This window comes from Zingiber officinale, chromosome 8B (genome assembly GCF_018446385.1).
Source record: "Zingiber officinale cultivar Zhangliang chromosome 8B, Zo_v1.1, whole genome shotgun sequence".
NCBI lineage: Eukaryota > Viridiplantae > Streptophyta > Magnoliopsida > Zingiberales > Zingiberaceae > Zingiber > Zingiber officinale.
The window spans coordinates 37,862,064-37,886,013 of NC_056001.1; the positions used below are offsets into that span (position 1 = coordinate 37,862,064).

Sequence of the window (23,950 nt, forward strand, 5' to 3'; positions counted from 1 at the left end):
ACCATTATCCTTTTTTTTTTCTCCCCGTTAAGTCTACTGAAGTGCTCATCTTGTGGCTGGAATTTCCTGAACTCATTAGTCATTACTTTTAATTCGCTATTGTTTACCCTATTTTAAGAATTTAATATATTAGCAACTCTTTTAGTCTTAAAATAAATTTAAGTACAGGAAATTTATCTTCACGGCCGAGCAGGAACAATTAATGTGGCAAGTTAGGCTGTGTACCCGTGTGCAGTGCTAATATTACAATTTGAATTATTTTAATTTATTAAATCACCTATTTAGATAATCGAATTCTATTATTCCACTTATAAATTGTCTCTCTCCTAATTATATTTTGAATCGAACCCTAATTGACCGATAAAGACTTGTAGAAATTACGAAAGAGATTTTGGTAAATTCTAAATTCTGGAAGAGTTTTTTAAATAAAAAATATGGGGATAAAATGAAATGGGGCAGTTGCAAAATTTATACTTTTTAAAAAAAAAAATTAAGAAAAATGGGAAAAAAAAACAATGAAAAAAAAAAAACAGTAAAAAAAAAAAAAACAAAATTAGAGTTCCTCCTAATGAGACATGAGACACGCAACAACAAATCCTCTCCGCTTCCCCGTCTTCTTCCCTTATTTTGAGGCCACGCGCGGAGGCGGAGCCGGTGGCGGTGGTGGTGGGACGAGATGCAACCAAGACTCACCAATTCGTCGTCCCCCTTTCCCAACCTCAACCCCGCCTGCATTCTCCCTCCCAATGCGCCTCCCGTCGAATCGGCGGGGGCGGCGGCAGCCAATGGTTCCCCATCCCTGTTCCCCGCTCCCTCCCCCCAGTCGCGAGCCTCCCACCACCGTCGCGCCAGATCCGAGCTCGCATTACGCTTCTCCGACGACCTCGGAGGCGGTGATCCGGTACCGGCAGGGAGCGCAGATGAGATAGGCTCCGAGGATGATCTCTTCTGCACCTTCATGGACATCGAGAAGATGGGGTGCAAGCTGGAACCCAGCGGATCCGGGTCGGAGGGCGGCGACTGTGCGGATCCGACTGCTGAGAGCTCTGGCTGCGGCGATGAGAGGAAGGCCGGCGATCCGGTCGGAGTCGCTGCTGCTTCCAAGCCTAAGCATCGACATAGTTTCTCGGTGGATGGATCGTCGGCAACGTCGTCAACCTCGACCAAGAGGGAAGGTGTGTTTTCGGAAGGGATTGAAGCGAAAAAGGCAATGTCGGCGGAGCAGCTTGCTGAACTGGCCGTTGTCGATCCTAAGAGGGCAAAAAGGTCCCCATGCTTTTCTGTTTTTGTTATAGAAAATAAGTTTTGACTGCCATCTTAAGCTGGTTCTTGTACGTTTTTTTATTGCCTTATTTTCTGTATAGTTATTTAATCTCTGCCGTTCAATAAGCAACTTTGTTAGAATATTATTTCTCTGAGATGAATTAGAGTAGAAAGGAACCATCTGATAATGCTTCTCTCAAGAAATAAAAACATTGACAGGTTTAAATGGATGATCCTTGAGTTACCTTACATTAAGTAGGGGCTTCCGAGTATTGGTGAAGTTAATGAAGAGTGCTCAAGGCTTCAACTCTAGGTGCTCACTGTACTTGCTAATTATCAGTCAAAATGAACCATGCATTTGAAAAATTGCAAATTTCTAGGTAACAGCATTTCAAATGAAAGTTGAGATCCTGCCATAATTTAAAGTTTTCAGGTGGGTACTTCACATTTTTATTATGATTACACTTACATCTTGACCTTTTTTTTATTACAAATTGGCTAGGTTTTAGGTTTGATACTTCTAGTGTCTTATTGTTCTAGCAGACTAAACCTAACACTTAGGACTCTTCATCTATCTCATTCAAACTCACGTTGGAGACCTACACTCCAAATTGATACAAGACACCTCGATTGATCATGCAGAAATATTTTCAGTAACACGCGGGTCAAATACTTATATATACACCTATGCTGCTCATGTGTGAGTAGCATCAGACTTCAATATTTGATATTCTTAGAAGTTACCTTCTTGGAATTGCCATAGTTAGGGCTGTAAATGAATTGAACGTTCGTCAACAAACTTGATGTTCGGCTTGGTAAGACGTAAGAACTTGTTTATGTTTGTTCAATACACACAAGATCAATTAAATAAACAAGCTTGAACAACTTGTTAAACTAAACGAACAAGCTTGAACACATATGTGTTCAGCTTGTTAATATTCATGAATAACGTTCGTGAACGTAAACAATGTTCATTGAACAATTAATGAACAACGTTAGTGAACAATATTTACAAACCATGCTCATTAATAAAATCCTTATCAACATACTAAATAAACAAAAAATCTATTAAAATGAACATATTGTTGGATCGTGAAGAACGCTAGAGGGGGGGGGGGGGCGGTGAATAGCGATCGTCAAAAATCGAGAATTAAATCGAGTACGTAGCGGAAAGATAACAATGAAAACAATGCTAACAAACCAAGTTTTACTTGGTTCAGAGTCTTCGTCGACTCCTACTCCAAGGCTCGCACGTGAGAGTGTTTTCGGTGGGCAATTCACTAATAATTCGCAAGTCTTTTACAAGAGAAATACAATGAATGTATAATTTAAGTACAGAAATAAACAAGTATACCAACAACTTCTTAGAGATCTGGAAGGCTGCTTTCAGTTGTTGGAGTCGTGTCACTCTGTCGTCGGAGTTGTGTTGCTCGATCGTCGGAGCAGCGTCACTTGGCGCCGGAGTCGCGTCGTGGAGTCACAGGAACTTCTTTGGAATAGTGCGCAAGAAGACAATCGCAGAAGAAAGTTGTGTCTTATGCTCCTGGTAGAAGACTGCTTATATAGGTAGTTTTGGACGCCTGGATTCCTTCCGGGCACATGGACCGTGACGTCAGCCCATCTAATCAGCGTGCTCCAAATTAACGTTGAGATAGATTTTGGCATTCCGGGCGCCCGGACCTGAGTTTTCCAGCAACTCATTTTCCTACAAGAAAAAGTTAGTCCGAGATAATAAAAATTATATTACCCTGCAAAACAAAGTTAGCACAATATAGCAAATAGAGTAGTAACTAAATTCTGTCTCCTCGAGACCAGAATCTAGTCAAGATCTCAGCTTAGATTTCCGAAATGGATCTAAGTTGGATCGACGCCTACTGTTCCCTCAAACGGGGAACGCGCCCTCACAAAGTCACTCTCTTCCAGTGACTTACCTTAACTTACCGCTTTGCCAGACATCCGGTCAGCCCGTCGACATCTCTGGACTTCGTGCCAGCTATCCGGTCGGCCCGTTGACCTAGCTGAACTTCGTGCCAGATATTCGGTCAGCCTGTCGACTTATCTAGATTTCGTACCAGCTATCCATCCGGTCAGCCCATCGACCTAGTTGGATTTCTTGTCAGATATCCGGTCAACCCGTCGACCTATCTGGACTTCTCCTACACACTTAGTTACATCGTTAGATCATAACAAACCTAATTTAACTTAGGGGGCGTTTGGTTTAAAGGAATAAGAGTGGGGAATGGGAATAACAATCATTGATTCCCATTGTTGATGTTTGGATTATAGGAATGAGAATACAAATAAGGGAATGAATCCTTATAATTAGGTAATGACTCATTCCTATGTCTCCCCCCTTCAATGAGTTATTACCCTATTTTCAACAATCAAAATATTCCCTTATTCCCAAAATACCCCTTGACCAAAAACTAAAATTTTCTCCTTTAATATCAAATATCAAAATATATTTATTTAATTTTTCTTTCATATCACTTTCTCTCTCCTTATTCTCTCTCATCATATTTTCTCTCTCCTCATTTTATCACCCACTTTCTCTCTCCTTAATCTCTCTCATCACACTTTCCTTACTCTTTTTTTCTTATTACACTTTCTCTCTCATCACACTTTCTCTCTCCTTAATCTCTTCCATCATACTCTCTTCCCTCTTTTTTTTTCTCATCACACTTTCTCTCTCATCATAATTCCTCTCTCATCATACTTTCTCTCTTCTCAATCTCTCACATCACACTCTCTTTTCTTTTTTTTTCTCATCACACTTTCTCTCTCTTCAATCTCTCTCATCACATTCTCTCCCTTTTCTTAACACACTTTCTCTCTCATCATGCTTTCTCTCTCCTCAATATCTTCGATCACATTTGCTTTCCTATTTTTTTCTCATCAACTTTCTCTCTCATCATACTTTCTCTCTCCTCAATCTCTCCCGTCACACACTCTCTTCTCATTTTTTCTCATTACATTTTCTCTCTCTTCATCCTCCCTCATCATATTTTCTCACTCATCATATTTTGTCTCTCATCTTCTACTATCACGCTCTCTCTCATCTACTCTCTTTTCTCATTTTCTCTCGTCGCACTTTCTCTCTCTCTTCATTCTTTCCCATCACACTTTCTCTCTCATCATATTTTTCTCTCACATCTAATTTTTTTCTTTTATTTTCCTTTAAGGGTAAAAAAGGAAATTTTGATTGATTCCGATAGAAAATATTCAACTAACCAAACATTGTTTTTAAAAGTGATATCCATGCTCATATCCATTCCCATTCCACAATACTATGATTCCCATTCCGATTCCTATTCCACAATACTGAACCAAACGCCCCCTTACTTTGTCATTTATCAAAACCTGAGTTCGACCGTTAGTGCAACCGGCACCAACATATACAAGTTTGAATTATCAAGCTCAATAACCAATCAAACAAGCAAAAGTTTCAAACAATCAAAGAAGCTTGAATTGAGAGCTCGATAATATTTAAACGAACTAAGCTCAAGCCAAGCTCGAACCAAGCTCAAGCCAAGATTGAACCAAACTCAAGCTCATAAGAAATAAACCATGCCAAACTTGGTTCATTTTAGGTTTGGCTCGAACCAAACTTGAACAATCATTTCAATAGCTTTGTTCATTTTAGGCTCGGCTCGGCTACCTTATCAAATATGCTTGAACACCTCAAAGCTTGGATTGGCTTGTTTACAGCCCTCCCATGGCAATCACTATGAGAAGACAATGGAATAATGATGGAAATGGTTAGATAGATCTCTTCCCCTTAGAAAATAGTAATAACTTTGAGCATCAATTTTGTGATTTTTGAATTCACACAGAGATGATAGAATTCTTAACAACTTGAGTTACAGTGTATTACTATTATTGATTTTAATGAGTTTATAAATATTGAACATTATGTAATAATCCCACTCTATGTCTTTGCATCCTGCATATTGTCTTCTTGAACCTCTTTGCATTCTATACCTTTAGATGTGGTTGAGGCAATATGTAATCTTTGAGAATTTTCATTTATGCTTGTTGAACTAATGCAATGGTGGTATATACCCCTCTTGTCTATGATCATTGAGTATTACTTATGTTAGCTGCTTTGATTCTTGGTGGCACAACTTTTTGAAATTTAGATGCTTTCTGTATCTACTTTCAAAATGTTTGTATGGTCATCTTAAGTTGTGTAAGAATATTTAGAATTATTCTAATGAGACCATCATCAAATACATGTGCAGTCATATGACTTGGAATATATTTGCAATATGACATGTTTTATTTGAAACTGAAAGGTTTATTATGCTTAGCAAACTAGTAGAATTATGAACTATATGAATCATGGACAAACAATTAAATCAATTGTTTTTTACCTCCATTGCCACATACAGTTAAAATGAATACATAAAAAAATCTGAGTACCTTAAATTCACTATGGAAAATCTATCTACAAGTTTGTACTGGAAATAGCATCAATTCACACTCTTGCATAGGAAATGTTTTCCAATCTAAAATTTGCATTATAATGTCTTTGAATGGCTCTATTAAGTTTTTATGATATATTTGATATGCATTTTATGCAGGATCCTTGCCAATCGACAGTCTGCAGCTCGCTCCAAAGAAAGAAAAGCTCGCTACATATCAGAACTTGAAAGAAAAGTCCAAACCCTCCAAACTGAGGCAACCACTCTCTCTGCACAGCTCACGCTATTTCAGGTCTGTCGTCATCATCATCATCAAATCATATTTTTCCTAACTATCTGTGGTTGGTTATATGAATCTTATCCTCTATATAAGCTCTATGCAAATCTATATAACAAGTAACAGTATGTCATTGGAAAATTTGGTTAAGATTTATGTTCATAGGGCTTAGATAAGTTTTGACGATAGCAGTCTAGGCTATTTTAGGTATGTGCTTACTGCTTATCAAATTTGCAGTGTTCATATTAATGCAGCTACTTGTTTGAATTGTTTGATGCTTTTATTTTCTATAGCTTCCAACAATAGTAGGTGACTGGAGTTTCAAATGATTCAAACAATTGTGAACTAACAGTTCTTTTCCACACAGATTGTTTGCTCTAGTGTAGTTTTCTATGTGGTTCCAACATCCCAAGTAAACTTTTTAGCTCATCTTCATATGTCTCTAATTCTTTAACTTATGAATTTCAGTGCATAGAGTTTTATGGAGGATAGGATGCATACTTCGACCCTAGATAGATGGGATTGATAATGGCCTGTTGATGTTGAATTTGAGATGTGTTTAGGTTACAAAATTGTTTGGTTTTGAGTTTAAAATTTGCGAGCATTATCTCACACAAGTATTTCAACAGAGTTTCCAAATGAAGATTTCCAAGAATCACTTTTGTTGAGAATGCTAATGGTATTTGGATTTTAGAAAGATGTGTTGAATCTATAACCAAGAAGATACAAGTCTGAGGAAACACAACTTTTAATTGTCCATGGACTCTCATCGTCATCATCATCAATCTTCATGGAGCTGTATTCTCTTCTATGATGTTTCATTTTACTGTGTGAAATCCAAACTTCTAGTTAACTACTTTCTTCTTTATTTTTTTGGATAGCCCTAGATAGTCAACTACCACAAAATGACTGAGGCCTCAGTAAATGTGTTATCTGTCTCAAATTCCAGGTTGTCTCAAGTCCTCAGATGATTGTTTCATTACACTGTATGCATATCAACGTGCCTTTGCGATTAGCTTATTTATATAAACTCCCAAATTTCTTGCGAATTTTGTAAAATTGAACCTTGAAATATACAGTTGATTCTACTTATGAATCTCACTGTTCGCTGGTTGATTCTCTTTCCAGAGAGACACAACTGGACTGTCCGCAGAGAATCAAGACCTCAAGTTACAATTACAAGCTATGGAGCAACAAGCTCATTTACGTGATGGTAAGCATTTTGCTTTATCAGTGTTTTGCTCATCTTATTTTCTCTTTATCTTCGACATGGTAAAAGTATAGTGGAATATTCATTCTCTTCAGCATGATTAATCAGTTTCCAACAGTTATCTGCAATCAGAAACCACTCTCATAACTTAGTGCAAATGCTATTTTAGCTATAGGAAAAGTTACAATCAGCTTGAAGATCCTTTCAACTAAGGTTTAGAATGTATTCAATCTAGCATGTCGTTGATGTCACAGTAGAGGGAGTGGCTGATTATGTTTTTACTATGCCTCCTCCAAAGGGTTATCTTGGTGTCAATCACAAACCATAATAAACAACACTCCGAAAAATCAACTTTATTTATTCAGTTTCATGTTTGGAATATTATTTCTAAATATTTGTAAAATGTATGCTAAAACATGCCATCTATCTGTAAGTTATGTTTTTATAGGGCTGGTCCTAAGTTTGCATCCATCAGACCAAAAACCCAATATAGCCACACAGCCCAATTTCCAGATCAATCTCTTGTATCCTTCACCAGTGCAGCAAAACAAACTAATTAAATGGTAGTAACTTCAGTGATGATGCTCTCAAGTCTTACCAAATTTTCCTAGAGGCCATGTTCACTGACATCACGCTTACAGTCTCATAGATTAGATGAACTATGGTCTCTTTTGATGTTTGTCTGATCTGTTTCTCATTGATTTTTCTGGTCCTACTCACAATTGTCATTAGTATTATTACCTTTTGCATGGTCCAATTAGCTGACCCTAGACGAAGCATGAGAATTGCCTAAACCGATTCTAATCCCTCTTAAATGGAGTTTTCCAGAGTCTAGATTTATTAGATTGTGTTATTGAACTAAGATAAAAAGATTTAAATTCCCAAAATGCAACAAGTCCATTTAAAACCAACCATACATATAGGATACATTGTGAACTTCTATCATTCTCATAATCTTTGATTCTTGGAATATATAATTTTTTAAATATTTTTCCCCCATGTTATTTCATTAGGAGAGTTTATTTTAGATTTATTGAACAACATGATTACAGTCACTGTGGATTCAATTAAGAAAAAACCATATCTTTTAGTTCACATTTCATCTTTAAAACATGTTTGATGCTGTCCTTGCAGCATTAAACGAGGCACTGAATCACGAACTACACAGATTGAAGGCTGCAACCGGTGACATATCAAAACCCGATGAAACATATGACATCGGACTGCAGAATCTAGCATACAGCCAGTCATTCTTTGCATTTCCCCAGCAACAGCCAATCCATCACCATCAAGCTCTCCAATTTCAGCCCCAGTTCCAGCAGCCGCAGACTGGCATCTCAAATCACCAAATTCTGAGTCACCCAGCTAGTCTCCCTGATGCGATGCGGCTAGATCCCCTCGGAAGGCTTCAGGGTTTGGATATCAACAAAGTATCCTCCAATGTTGTGAAGTCAGAGAGTTCCGCAATATCTGTCAGCGAAAGCAGCAGCACCTTCTAACCATCCGACAGGCAAATCATCTTCTCATCTGTTCAGCTCGACTCATACCTGTGCTTCCTTCTCATATGGTTCTACAGTTTGCATTCTATTAATCTTAAATTATTTGTTGAAGATGTCAGGATTGCATTATTCCTCCGTTTTCATCGCCTACAAGCTTTCTGCTCGAGTTCAGTTTTCACGATGTGTAAGATTCATTTGTATTCTTCCTTGTATCGTTGGGAATCGAAGGTCAAATTTTACCCAAGAACAAATTATATATATTTCTTTTGGCGATTATGAAATCCTTGTTTGAGTTGGGCATGTTTAGAATTTGTATCCTTCCTTGTGTCATTGTGTGTACAACATTTTGTTTAGAATTTGACTTGCGAAGCTGTATCAACTCAGTTCTGTACAATTAATTTGTTTGTGAACATTCTGATAAATATTAATTGTTATTGAATTGGTCCAAAGTAATTTATGTATCATTCATTGTGACTAGCACATAAGGGAAGTATTTATCTCGATTTTGTTGAAATTTGAATCCCAGATCTTATTACAACAACACTTTATGCGCGCTAGTCACTAGATCAATCCGAGGAGACGGACCAAAGTAATTCATGTATCATTCATTGTTCATCATCATGATCGGCGTGCATTACTTTTCTCGTGCCGTCAACTAATTTGTCGTTACGGTCATCGGAAGAAAAAACTAAAAGCAAAGTTGTATTAACGAATAAATAAGCTTGAGCTAATCAAACGCATACATATCTCTCTCTCTTTTTAAAAATAATTTAATAATATAAGCATTCTTATACTAGCAAAAATAAAAGGAGTCTCAAATTTTATAAATCATCTGAATCTAAGGAGTGTCTCTTTGAAAACAAAAAAATTTAAGAGGGCACTTCATCAGTGATTTTATTTGACAAATACGTCTAAAAGCTATTCGGTAATTGTTACCATGCCTAAAAGTTATTTGGTAGAGTTTGATTAAGTGTGAAAAAAAACAATTTTTCAAATTGTAGTGGTTTATGATGTATTTCAGCTACTAAATCTTAAGTTATAAAACTTTAAACTCTCAATTTTAATTGTGAATACTATTATATTAAAATTTTTTTTTACCAATTTAATTAAAATTATTTAATTTTCACCCAAATCATTTTAAAGACAATTGCATAAACTACTAAATAACTATTATAACATTATATTAAGTGTTATATGTTATAACAATATAAAAAATCATATACTAACCCAAGCGCTCACACAGTTGATCTCATAATTATATGTAGAAAAGTATATAGAAAAATTGAACCAATCATCACATGAAAAGATATTTTTATCGACTTCACCAAGTATCGATCCCTATCTATTTCTACAAATCTATCTGGTACTAACCCACTAAGTTATATCATAGAACATTACAACTACATAATAACTTTTACGCAATATAACAATTACATAATAACTCCTACGTGACATAACAATTAGTCTTGACTTATACACTAATGTTGAAAATAAATAACAACTTTATAATAACAACTCAGATAGCTTCCGTTGTAATATCTTTTCAATAGCCGCTATAATAATCCTGATATAAGGGATATTTTAAGTGGGAAAAAATCTAATGAGATGCTCTTTTTCTGTTTTTTGGAAAAAAGGAAATGTTCTAATTTGAGGAGCCTTTTAATTTTACCTTATTATATTACCTATAAAAATATAAAACATAAAATACAATCAAACAAAAACAGCGGCTTCACAGCGTGGGCTCCATAGCATGTTTAGGTACATATTGGGGTAGGTAACAACCCGTTGGCTAACAAATAAATATAAATAGGCATCAAACCTTGGTTTTATGGAATCGCGTGGCTGGACACATAGCAGGGAAGGAAGAGAGGCGACAGCAGAGAAAGCGACGTCCATTCTTCCAAACGATCTGCCGATCTCTTTATAATCGGAGTCGAAGTCGGCTAGTTTGAGATCGCGATCGGCGCATCCTTGATCTCTACTTCCATCTTCTTGCGCTTGAAGAAGGTGAGAACTCCTTGTTGAGATCCTCGCGCTCTTCTTCTTGTCTTCCGTGATTTATGTTTTTTGCCCCCATTTTTTCCTTTCTTTTGTGCTGGAAAAAATTGGGGTTCTGCATCGTAGTGTTGAACAAGAACTTCCTCTCCTGGTTTTTAGCATCCCGATCTGCTTGCCTAAGGTTCTATTTCAGATATCTCAAATGCGGCACTTCGTTTAGATCTCTCTCTCTCTCTCTCTCATGGCGTTGTCTTCTTACTCGCATTGCCGCTCTGAATAATTTTTTTCCCTGTAACTTTGGCATGATTTGGTTCGTCGTTAATATCTGCCATTGTGTTTTTGGGAGTAGATCTTCTAGAGGTAGTTTATTGAATGCTAATGGGATCTAATGATCCGAAGGAGTTTCTTCTTAATATCACTATCTCGTTGACTAGATTCGACGTTGATCAACTCAATCAACACCTATTATTCCAGATCGTATGATATGGCTTACGTTTTCCTTTACCTTTTGACCATTAACAACCTTTTATTGAGTTATTTTCCTTTCGGATTAGAACTATCATTTTTCCCAATTTTTGTTTAAACTTTAACTGCTATGCTTTAGATCAGGCTTTCTATCTTCCTTCCTAAAACTCGATGGAAAACTGAATTTTCTTATGCAAAGCTTTGCAGTGTCCTGCTGACAACTGGAAGACAAATTTCAGGGAATGCTGAAAGATGTGCTTAAACGCTAGCGATTCTTTGTTTAACATCGACACCGCCGGAGTTGCTTCAGCTAAGCTTCCCTTGTTCACCTGGGATGGGATCGACGATAGCGCGATCCAGTCTGTGCTCTATGCACAATGGCAGGACAGAGCTAGTGAGACTCTTGTGTTAGTTAACGACCTTGGGGACGATGGTTGAGCTATTCTTCTCGTGGTAGGCGTCTAGATCGATCAAGCAATCGGACATAGATTTGTAGGCACTTGATAGAATGACAGTAGTAGAAAACAAGGGGAGTGTGTTGATGAAGAAGTATGAAATTGGGAGATTCCTAGGCAAGGGAACTTTTGCCAAGGTTTACTATGCTAGGGATGTTAAAACTTCTCAAAGTGTTGCTATTAAGGTAATTGACAAAGAGAAGGTATTTAAGGTTGGCCTTAATGATCAGATTGTGCGAGAGATATCGGTGATGAGAATGGTGAAGCATCCAAATGTCCTGGAGCTTTATGAAGTCATGGCTACCAGATCTAAGATATACTTTGTCCTGGAATATGCCAAAGGTGGTGAGCTGTTTAACAAAGTTGTTAAAGGCAAACTCAGAGAAGATGTTGCCCGGAAATATTTTCAGCAGCTGATTAGTGCGATAGACTTTTCTCATAGCCGAGGCGTCTATCACCGGGATCTAAAACCGGAAAACCTTCTGCTTGATGAGAACGGGAATTTGAAGATTTCAGATTTCGGGTTGAGTGCACTTGCTGAGTCTAAGAGACAAGATGGCTTACTCCACACCACGTGTGGTACTCCGGCATATGTTGCTCCTGAGGTGATAAGCAGAAAAGGATACGATGGAGCCAAGGCAGATGTATGGTCTTGCGGGGTGATTTTGTTTGTTCTTATGGCCGGTTACCTTCCGTTTCATGATTCAAATCTAATAGAGATGTACAGAAAAATTGGAAAATCAGAATATCGATGTCCGAATTGGTTCCCTTTAGAGGTCAGGAGGTTGCTAACGCGCATTCTTGACCCAAATCCTGCTACAAGGATCTCAACCGGAAAGATTATGGAGAATCCTTGGTTCAGGAAGGCCCTTGATGGAGGAGTAACTAGAAAGGGAAAAGGAACGCCAGAAGTAGATCAAGCTAACACTGATGAAGTTTTGAATTCCCTTGGTACCAACATGGCTGCCAAGGTACAGGAGATGGGGAAGCTCAGCAACTTAAATGCGTTCGACATCATATCTCTTTCTGATGGATTCGACCTTTCGGGTCTGTTTGAAAAGCCCGACCACAAGAGTGAAGCAAGATTCATATCAGCACAGCCGGCTTCTAGCATCATCTCGAAATTGGAGGATGTGGCGAAGTACATGAAGTTTAAAATAAAGAAGAAGGATCATGGGGTGTTGAAAATGGAAGGAACCAAGTCAGGTAAGAAAGGAGTTTTGGTCATTGATGCAGAGATATTTGAGGTCACTCCATCACTCCATCTGGTTGAGATGAAGAAGACAAATGGTGATACCTTGGAATACTGGAAAATGTGTAAAGAAGAAATCAGGCCAGCCCTGAAGGACATTGTGTGGGCATGGCAAGGAGAGGAGCAGCAATTCTAACCTGCTTGATCAAGTTGCAACATTCAAAACTAGCAAGTAAACTTCCGTTTCGTGCTTAGGAAATCTCCTAATATTTGCTTTTATTTTTGTTACTTCTGTCTGTGCTACTTGTTCTATTGAAAATGAATTCATTAATGCTCACCATGGAATGGTTTCTCCTCTGTTTCTCTGTGTCGTGCTTGGTTGTGCCACAAGTATGATTTGTTTTGTTGCATGAAAATTCATTTATGTTTTTTAAGAAATAATTTTACGTGACTGACACTAAATTAAAGCTTCTAAAAGCTCAGTTATGTGATATAATGAGTTATTAAACTTAAAAGTGCTACCTCTCTAGCGAGGGCTGTCAATAGAGGCTCCTGCCGACTGAGGCACACAGATTTATCACATCCCAGTTGTGCTGCAAAACCAGGGACTTCAAAGTATGAAAACTAGCAATATGATGAAGCAACAGTGCCTTTTGTTAGTTTATGGCACCACTTCTGATAGTGGCAGGCAGTTTATTAGTATCTTTCACAATCATACTAAACTCCAATATACAGTAGTTGGAATGAGAAAGACCGACTTCATAAGCAGTGGCGTATAAAAAATGCTAGAAACATTGGATTACAGTTGGAAAGTAGTCACGGCTGGTGTGCATTATTATTATGTTAGGGACCAGTGATTAAAAACAGTCAGATGAAGGATTAAAGGTGAAGGGTCACCTTTCAGTGCAGTGGTTCTCACCAACCAATATGTTCGGGCACCTGCAATAAAGAATGCTCCACCTGAGTTTGTGTTATTTTGTTTTAGCAATGAGATGAAACTGCTACAAGTATGGAATATGCTCAAGGACAAATAGTTAAAATCTGACAAAACTATTAAGGTTCTATATGTGAAATGTAATATAAGTCAGCGTGTTAATTAGTATGGCCTTAGCATGAAAAAACACATTGCATTTAAATTTAATTAATTTTTTATGACAAATTTATATAGTTAATTTCTCTCCACTTTTTTTTAGCATTATTTGTAGCTAGAGAATTACTGCTGCAACAAATCAACAAACAAAAACATAGTTTCAAAATTTGCAACATCAAAAGACACTTTGAAAGGGGGAAAAAAGAGAACTGATATACGAGAACTTATTCTCTTTCAGCTTGTTTTGTTGAGAGCTGGACTGGGATTTTTCATGCGCAGCGATTCACTAAATTACCTGTTTGTATAAATATTGGGCCGATGAGCCATTGGCTGGCCCGTTGCTAGCGTACCCTTGAGCCTACTCCATTGGAGTGTTGCGCCAGTATGGAAGAATCATGCAGACAATCAACGATAGATTTTGATAAGCAGTCGACCCAAAGTGAGTATATGCTAAGGGATTATTGACATTGTCAGCAGTAGCCCACTGTGGAGGTGGATAATATGAGATGTTTCATAAACCAACCAATTAATGAAAAAAAAATAGTAACTATCAATGGCTAGAATGACCAGTTAGAAAATGAATTTAAAGTGTTTAATTAATACATGTCATTTTAAAAATACAATTAATCATTATTATAGAGAGAATTTTTAAAAATTAAATATGAAAATAGATGGGAAAAAAAATACTTCTCCTTAGTAAGGATCTAGTGAGTCACTTTACCCTGAATTTGAGAGGATTTATGGTTAGAATCACTATTTCATAGCTAGAATCTTTCAACGCGCAGAAGTCGATCTTGAAATAAAAGTTCAACTCTCATAATTGCAAGTAAGAGCTACAAATAGGTAGCATTAATATGCAATCCAAACAATTGTTATTCAGATATTGTAAACTTAATGGGGCTGTACCTGATTAAATTGATCGACTCCCTTTTTTTTTTTTTGGGTTTGCGTGACACTGGTCTACAATGTCTTTGATTACTTCATCTTCAACTGCCTAACAGAAAATTGCAGTATTAACTACAAGGTGATCACAAGATCTTAAGCTCTATGAACATAAACATAATATTGTACATTATTAAATGTACTATTTTTTTTAAAAAAAACATAACGAAGGACAAAAATTGATCAAGAAACATACATTACAATCATTTAGATCCACAGCTTTCAGCATCTCCTTTAACAGATAAGTCAGAGTCCTCATGCTAGATAGGTCTGCTGAACTGATTCACAATATTTTAATGATAATTTGAACAAGAATACAAGATGTAAATAACAAAACTAGATTTATAGCTATAGAACGTGATAATGATAAATACCTCGAGGTAACCATTTGAATCTTGTTTCAAAACTGTTTGTCGTCCCGTACACTTTCTGAGAATGTCTAAGGGGTTGCAGTTTCATAAGGTGTCAATGTAAGAGTAGCATCAGAAGAGTGTTTCGGGATTATGACACCTGATCCCTCTAAATTTGTTGTGTGGGTTGCAATTATAAAGTGAGTTTAAAATGTTTTCTCACTTAATAATATTTATGAGTGTCACAAGAAAAAGAATCAAAAACCAAGGATTCATCACACTTTTCATAATGACAACCATAAAGGAACTTACTAGCAAATACTCTAAATTAGTCAGACACGAATAAGAGTAATAACTATATTTAAACATTGCTGTTCATTAGTATATAATCTCTTGCAAGCAACAACATCAGCTAAAAAAATTCTTCAAGAAATTCCTATATTAAAGAGTTGAAACAAATTGACACAATAATATGCGAAACTATAAGCCTCTGCTGAATTGCTCTTCAAATTTTTTTATACTGACTAGAATACAAGGATATCTTCCAAGCAATCTTGAATTAAAACTTCCTAAAAGTTTTTTAAATTAAAACTTCAAAGTGTAATTCAGGAACTGGTCTACAAACAAATACAAATGCTTGTTGAACTGCATAAGGGCCGTCAAGTACTAATATCACTTTGTAATTAGTATTCTTGTTCGACTCAAAATAATTGAAATTACATGCTACAAAATCACCATGTCAAAATGAAGGTGCCAGACCCAGTGTGGAAAATGGTTTTATACCCTGTCAATTTGAGGAGCTACCTCACCTTGTAGCTTCATCTATTTTTCTCAAGTAAATTATTGCCCCACAAGGCTAAACTCATCATTTGAGTGCTAAGATTCAATAATGGTTGTGTTACTCAAGGAAATAGCCAAGTCTTTTGTGATGCCTCTTACCTTATGTAGATTTTTACTTGGCCTGTTGTATCCCCATTGATTGATAGGATTGTACATGAACCAAACATTCATGAGCAAGCTTGATATTTAGTTTGGTAAGAGCTTATTTATGTTCGTTTAATACACATATATATTCAATGTACCAGCATTACAATTCATTAAATTAAATGAATAAGGTTGAACACATATATTTTCAACTTGTTAATGTTCATGAATAAGGATTGCAAATTGTTCGTGAATAATATTCATGAACAAAATTTATATATCATATTCATCCAAAACATTCTTATCAAATTTTCAATCAATCAAACAAGCTTGAACGTTCATTTACTATCGACAAAAACGATGAGATAAAACAAGTTTACTCATTTACTATCCACAAAAGTTCATTTTATTCTTTTAGTTTCACTTTCAGTATCCAACGTTCAAAAAAAAAATTTAAAAGATTTGAATGATCTCGGAGAGCATCCACAATAAAAATAAAAATTTCTCTCAAATATTTATGATCCTCATATCAACATCATCAATTAAATATTTCACTTCTCAAATATCCTAAATTTCACAATCAAATATTTTACAAACTAAATATTTACGGGTCTCATCCATCAAATATCTCACTCCAACCTATCCTAAATTCTATAATCAAATATCTCACCAACTCATTTTAATTTTTTTTTTAAGAAAACAAAAATAATAGAAATCACTAGGCAAGGCTTTTTGCCCGGTAATTTTTAATATTCCAATCTCCACTCCCTTTCAAGGGTGAAGATTTTGATGAAGATTTAGAATTTAGGGATATTTAGAGAAATACTGTTTGAATATCCCTATTGTGGATAAGAGACGAGTCTGACCCTCCAAATGCTTTCGTTCAATGTCTAATTTAATGGTTGTTACTTTATTCTCTCCATCAGATCAAACAGTGTTGACATACAAGCTTCACTTATTGTTTCATGCGGAAGTCCATTCGGCTGACGTGGAGATTGATGTTATCAAATTTAATGGTTGTTACTTCATTCTCTCCATCAGATCAAACACTGTTGACATACAAGCTTCACTTATTGTATCCATATCATGCGGAAGTCCATTCGGGTGACGTCGAGATTGATGTTATCAAGGGGGAAAACATGCCAAAAGTAGAGAGAGCAAGACAATCAAATCCTTCACGTCTCTTAACTTGTAAGAAAAACCAAAACGAAGAAAACAACCCATCGGAAACCTTAAAAATCGCGACTGTATCACATCCAAAGCTCCAAAGGATAAGCATTCAAATCGAAGGACGCGTGACGATCCTTTGAGCTTCATCGAAATAAAAGTCCAACGAAACGATCACCGATCACCGATTGATTAAGAGATCGAAGGGAGGATGAGGAACTGACTAACCAGTGATTGGAATTGATGGGGTCGCAGATGTCGATGTCCAATACGTCAGAACGCGGCCCATCAGGAGGTCGCTCGTCGCCTTATCCACGCGAAACCGCTACCGCCGCCACCGTCGACGATGACGAGTTGACGACGACATCTCTCCCTGCGGAACCCTTCCTTCTCGTGGCGATCCTTTGAGTTTCATCGGAATAAAAGTCCAAAGAAACGATCACCGATTGATCAAGAGATCGAAGGGAGGAGGAACTGACTCACCAGTGATTGGAATTGATGGAGTCGCAGATGTCGAATTGTCGATGTCCAGCGTCCGATCGCTGCCGCCGCCACCGTCGACGACATCATTCCCCTCGGTAACCCTTCCTTCTCCTCCTCGTATATCCGCTTCCAATTATAGAATTTAAATAATGCCTGAATAATTAATTAGTTATTTAAATTTTTGTTTTTTTCATAGTCGTCAAATTAAGAGTATCACTCACTATTTTTTTGTAAAAAAAATGCACACTAAAAATAATAATATTATTTAATCACACATTTTGTATAAAAATCATGATGGTATTAATTACCATGAAAATATTATAATTTTTTGCTAATTAATTCTTAAAGATTCAACAAGAATGCATAAATAACGCAAAGATTAAGAAATTCGCTCTAAATATTTGTTTATATGGCATTTTATAGGATAATTATTCATATTTTGCATATAATAATTATGCAATCAAAGATATAAAAATAATTTCACCTATCAATATTATTTGATTCAATACATTGTGTTATAATGAATGTAAGATATTCAAGCCCTTAGTAAACAAGAGTTTACACCTTAAGTCATAGGGACATTTCTTCTACATATCGTCCTAATGAATGTCTCATAAATCTAATACAAATATATAAATCACCTCATATATTTTATTAAAATTCTAGGACATGGATTCATAATTCATAATTTTCATTTATCATTCAAAGAAATATAGAAGAATTATATAAAGGACGTCCCTTTTTATCAAAATCGTGAGACATCCTATATTAATTTTTTTATCAAAAATCGCCCTGCCCCATTCCATGTATAATCGCTCTGAGTTGTCACACAATTGTAACAGATACAATTCATATAGCTATTGCATAGTTATAACAACTATGATTTCATAACTGTTATAATATGATTTCCTTTCAAAGACTAAAACTATTCAAAGTCTTTGAAAAACGTTATGAGTTCCATCTTGTAACTCATCGTAGATCTTTAAATGGTAGTTGCTAGAACATGAATCTTAAATCATAAATTTTGAAATGCTATAATTTTTTACTCGGGTTGAATTATGAAATACATAATATATCAAATTAAAACTCATTCAGATATCTACAATTAGTTAACTCGTAGTGTCAAGATTTAAACTTAAAAATATCGTTTAAATCTTTATCGAAGACTTCGAATAATTCTAATCCTAAAAAAAACATGTTGTAACAACTACGAAACAGTAGTTGCTACAACTATATGACAACTCAGTTGTAGCAATTATAAAATTGTAGTTGCTACAACTGTATATCAACTAAGGGTTTGTAACTACTACAACACATCAATTTAGATGGCAAAATATAAAAGAGAGATAGTAATATGAATAAGTTGCTTACAGAGATAATAATATGAATAAGTTGTTTACTGTAGAGAATAGTTTGATAATTGTACATGAGGATGGAACATCTTTTGATAAAAAAATCAAAATGAAGCCTCCTTTGTTTTACTTTTGCCCTATATATGAAACCATTTAGTACCTGTAGGGAAGCTACTATTCCATCTTTTCTTTTCATGTTGGTCCACTGCAACTCACAAAAGTAATCTTTTGAGTCCTTATATAGGATCAGCATTATCAGTTTCAATGGCCTGCAAGTTTGCATGGAACGCCATGCACGTTCAGCAAAGTTTATCAGGAAAATAACTCCCATAAAATGAGTTCTGAGCACAAAATGATAGAACAATATCCTCATTTCGGCTAAAGGAAAACAAAGGGATTCCACCAATACACGCTTCAATATTCGAAGAGGCAAACAAGATCTTTGATTTCAGACAGAATAGTAGAAAGCAAGTGCTCAAAGTTGTCTTGTGATTCAGCATCTATTGTATGTTAAATCCAACAAATTAAGAAAGCCAAGTCAAAGAGCGGCAATAACCTTAAGTACTAGTGAGCGAGATGAGTAATTAAGATGCCTAATTCTAAAACTTGCATACAAATCTTGTTCATTTCTTACCTGTAAATGGTGGCTCGGTGTAGCAAGGGTTTGAACCGGCAGCTCGTGGTGAAGGATAAATCCACACTGTAACTTCAAGCCAACCTGTTACTGTGACTCAAAATATACAGATTGGTTGTGCATGGTGGAGAAGCTGGAGCACATGAAAAACCAACAACCCTTTCCATCTATCTCATATTTCGATCGATTTTTCGACGGACAGGATATAACTAGGAATGCACGTACCCTGCTTCTCCACCCTGAACAACCTATCTTCCAAATCATCAAACCCCAACTCCTAAAACTCTGGATCTCGTCTCCTGCATAAATAGTAAAGAATGTAAGACAGGCGAGGCCAGGCGAGGCCAGGCTCCATAATAAAATCAAGCCAATGTCATTAGGACAACAATGGCAAGTGTTTCTTTCCATCCAAATCAGCCAGTGGAGCTAATGGTTGTGGTCAAAATGGGTGGAGCCTAAGATGTATTGAAATGCACAGTGAAAACCAGCAGTAGCTAAACTGAAAACTGGTAGGCAAAACCAGGAAAGTATGCAGTAGCTTTCTTGCGGTCCATTCAGAATATATATATATATACATAGATAGATAGATATTATCGTAGAGGATGCTTTGATCTGAAAAGTACATGAACAAAAACATTTTCCAAAAAAGAGGCAGTAAAAGTTTTATAAGGCATGCTATTAAAACTATCAACTGGCCATGATCATCTGCTTCGTGGTTGTTACTTGACATGGTGACTACAGAGCAAGCCTCCCAGTCTCACATGGAAAACAACAGGGAGAGGGAATCTGGACCACCCCAAACAGTGACAGAATAGGGAATGGTCCTAAGTATGAACTGGAAGCGACGCATAACCTTGGTGAGCAACGCGTAACCTTGGTGAGCAACAGAGATTTGGATTCTATCGCTTGAATGAATAGATTCAACTGAACATGAGGACCACTTCCTGTGCTATGTGGTCCTGAATTTTTTCTTTGATAGAGTATGAAACACTTACTTGAAATTTAGATGATAAGAACTGGTAGATCTTGAACCTCTGAAGTCATCTAGGCATGCAGAGCAAACTTTTTTTCCTTTCCTTTCCTCGCTTGCTTCCTTCTTCGTCCTGAATTTGACTTTGTTGAACAAAAATAGACCAACAGCAAGAATATCAAGGCTGCATAACAGTAATGTTAGTATCGATGGAAATTCATAACTCTGAATGCCATGAACATATAGCATTTATCCACAAAACTACAAAGGCAAAACGAATTCTGCAAAGACATAGAAAACCATGTTGTTAATTTTCTGTTATTTGAGCTAATCTTTGGACTTAAAATCCATTTGGAGTGGGATAGAGAGATCTAAGTAGACAAACCTTTAGAAGTTGGTAGAATGCCATTATCATTTGCAGAGATCAATCTCGCCAGGGAGTATTTTACTTAATCTATAACCGTTCTTTAAACTGTTTACATCATACGGTGCTGTCTTCTAGTAATCAACCATTTTTTATATCATGTGCAGCTGTTTTCTTTCAGACAACGACTAACATGAATCTTGAACATGATTCAAGCGAAAAAGAAGGCAGCCTTCATGGAATTTGTGTTCCACTTTTGGTGTGGTCCAACCACACTATTTTTTAAGATTAAATCAGACAATCGTCCCAATCAGTTAAGTCTAAACAGGAGATTAATTTACTCCAGCTAAGGGGCTAGCACTATTGGATACTTCCTAATAACACAATCTGATCCAACTCAAACTAAAACACACTTACAGAGAGGACTTAAAAGTGACGAGAAAATTAGAACATGTAAATGATCAACAAGGACTGTTTTCAAAGTTAAATTAGTTTGCACACATGACTTAATTTTTTTAATCAATATATCAAGTAGAATTATTTTTAATGAACCGCTATATTATTTTATATAGTTTAATATTGACAAAAATGACAACTCGCCTAAGATATGATTAAAACAACAAATGATTGGGAGTTTTCAGCCAAGCTAGAGTTTTGAACGCATGAATCCAAAAAGGTGTGATCCAAATAGACTCCAATTCAACCTTCAGGTGCTCAGGTTTCATAATGTCGATCAACCAAGGAAGCTCAGTAGTTTCTCCTATTTAGATAAAATTGTTTTCAATATCTTACAATTTTGTGCTTGGTCCTCCTTACCAAGTAAACTCCCACATTAGGCTCCAAAGAATCAAGTGTTTCTGTCCATTCTCAAACATACAAAACAACCGAAACAATAAGTCGTTTGCCACTATCTCATCCATAGAATATGATAGTCGTAAAGATAGTCTTATAAAGATTTCACATGTGGGAAGGCACAAAAAGTAAGTACTAATGATTTGTTTGCTGTCCTGCTTCATCCACAAAATTACACCATCAAAAAAGAAAGAAACACACTTAAATGGGTACCGTTCTCAACATCATATGTCAGGACTAACACATCTTGATGAGGAAGACATCTGTGCCAAGTGCCATCACCTATGAGATCTACTTCAACTTCATTCCTACTGGCTCATGGGACGGTCAATAGGGACGACTAATTGAAAGCAAAATTTATAAGCTGAGATATCTACAATTAAAAATGTTACAAATTTACATACAAAAAAAGTAAGTCAAACCATATACAAGGTTTGAACTAATAAATCAGTGTAGATATACTAACTCAACACCATATGTCACAACTACAGCAAATATCATATTATAGTTGAAAATATGAACAAGACCAAACTTATTTTAATTCAGGGCATCTCACCAGAAAGTGGCATGAATTAAGATACAATCAAAAGGATGAGCAAAATTTTTTAAATTCCAATCTCTAGACAAAGTCAAGGAAGACCCAAAAGACAAAGATTATAGTAAACCAAGATCGAATATCCGACCTCAGTTGAGCATGGTCCTCGAGCCTAAAGAAACATGCCAATCAGCAAACATACTCTGAATAACACAATAAGGTAAAGGAAACGTCAATCGTAGTTATATGTCATAATGAAGAATAAAGATCAACATCTTTGTTCAGCAGATCTAGCACGCCTAAGAGAATAACAGTATTGAGGATCATACATTTGAACAGATATAGCTCATGCTCCTAGATTAATCGAATGTTGCAGTGCCGAATAAAGGTTAGGGATCGTAAGAATCCCTCGATCCAAGAATACCTAATTTCTACTTGGCCGCAAATCCAAGCTTCAATCGAGCAGATCCCGTTCAATGGAATCAACATCAGCAGCTTCAGATCTATATCAGATGCGGATGGCTGTGCCTGACGAAGCAGCTGCTCCACTTAGGAAGGACAAGAAGCCGCCAGCGGGGATAGTCGAATCCTGATCGTCGAGGAAGAGATCTTCGGGAACGCGGAAAGCGACATGGACACAGACGACGGCGGCGCCAACCATGAGAGCAGAGACGATGAGGGATCCGATGGAGGTTAGGAAGACAACGAGTAGAGTGAGGAGGACGAGGCCGGCGATGATCTCCTGGTCGGAGAAATTGTGTCGGAAAAGGACGAGCGGGTCGGCGTCAGCAGGCCGAAAGAGGTAGAGGAAGACCCAGGCGGCGAGGAGGGCGAGGAGGAGGAGCAGGGAGAAGGGGTGGGAAAGAAGGGAGATGGCAAGGGCGGCGACGAGCAGCGCGATGTAGTTGACGCGGAAGTAGCCGAGGTTCTTGCGCAGGCGGGAGGCGGCGTCGGATAGGGAGTCGGGTCGGACGAAGGCAGAGAGGTCCAGGAGCTCCCACCAGGGGCGACAGTGGGCGAGGGAACGGCAAGCCGTGTAGGAGATCCGGGAAAGAAAGAGGCGGAGCGCGGTGACGGAGATCGGCGGTGGCAGGGATCGGCTTCGCAGCCGCCGATCCCGTGGTTGCTACGCTGCCTGAGGCGGCGGTGACGGGAAGGATGGGCGGCGCGGCAGAAGCCATCGGCCGATCTGGGGGAAAACAAATGGAACAGGAAGCGGAGACGGTTTCGATTCTCGAAAAGGGAGCATAGTGGCGGAGTTAATTAATGGCCGTCGGTTTAAAATATGGAAACCGGTAGTATTTTGCTCTGCTGCGCTGTAGCGTCCGCGGCTGAGGGCACGCGCTCACGTGGGTTGACTGCCACGTGGGGCCTGTGCCCTCAGCAGATCATTACTTAATATACACTTTTATTATATTTTTAGATATAAAAAATAATAAAATCGTTAAAATTAGTAAACTTTAACGAAGTAAATATTCCCATGCATGCAGAAACTCTTAATTAA

The 23,950-nt window shown here is 37.1% G+C and overlaps 2 protein-coding genes and 1 pseudogene across 2 annotated transcripts; 2 read left to right on the forward strand and 1 right to left on the reverse strand.

Moving 5' to 3' along the window:
• The first annotated feature begins 568 nt into the window (after positions 1–568).
• LOC122015926 (transcription factor RF2b-like) lies at positions 569–9,095 on the forward strand. Its single transcript, XM_042573032.1, has 4 exons — positions 569–1,266; positions 5,847–5,979; positions 7,093–7,177; positions 8,309–9,095. The coding sequence occupies exons 1-4, from the start codon at positions 677–679 to the stop codon at positions 8,671–8,673; spliced, it is 1,173 nt and encodes a 390-aa protein (XP_042428966.1). The 5' UTR covers positions 569–676; the 3' UTR covers positions 8,674–9,095.
• A 1,403-nt stretch (positions 9,096–10,498) lies between these two features.
• Positions 10,499–13,140, forward strand: LOC122015336 (CBL-interacting protein kinase 18-like). Its single transcript, XM_042572170.1, has 2 exons — positions 10,499–10,680; positions 11,344–13,140. Exon 2 carries the CDS (start codon positions 11,645–11,647, stop codon positions 12,977–12,979), a length of 1,335 nt encoding a protein of 444 aa, XP_042428104.1. The 5' UTR covers positions 10,499–10,680; positions 11,344–11,644; the 3' UTR covers positions 12,980–13,140.
• A 1,675-nt stretch (positions 13,141–14,815) lies between these two features.
• LOC122016338 lies at positions 14,816–23,715 on the reverse strand (annotated as a pseudogene).
• Between the last annotated feature and the right edge of the window lie 235 nt (positions 23,716–23,950).

What these genes read in the sequence shown, in the direction of transcription:
- LOC122015926 (XM_042573032.1), top strand. Translation starts at nt 677, where the DNA reads ATGCAACCAAGACTCACCAATTCGTCGTCCCCCTTTCCCAACCTCAAC. An exon ending in GATCCTAAGAGGGCAAAAAG is followed by an intron (nt 1,267 to 5,846) that starts GTCCCCATGCTT and finishes CATTTTATGCAG; the next exon opens with GATCCTTGCCAATCGACAGT. An exon ending in ACAAGCTCATTTACGTGATG is followed by an intron (nt 7,178 to 8,308) that starts GTAAGCATTTTG and finishes CTGTCCTTGCAG; the next exon opens with CATTAAACGAGGCACTGAAT.
- LOC122015336 (XM_042572170.1), top strand. Translation starts at nt 11,645, where the DNA reads ATGACAGTAGTAGAAAACAAGGGGAGTGTGTTGATGAAGAAGTATGAA.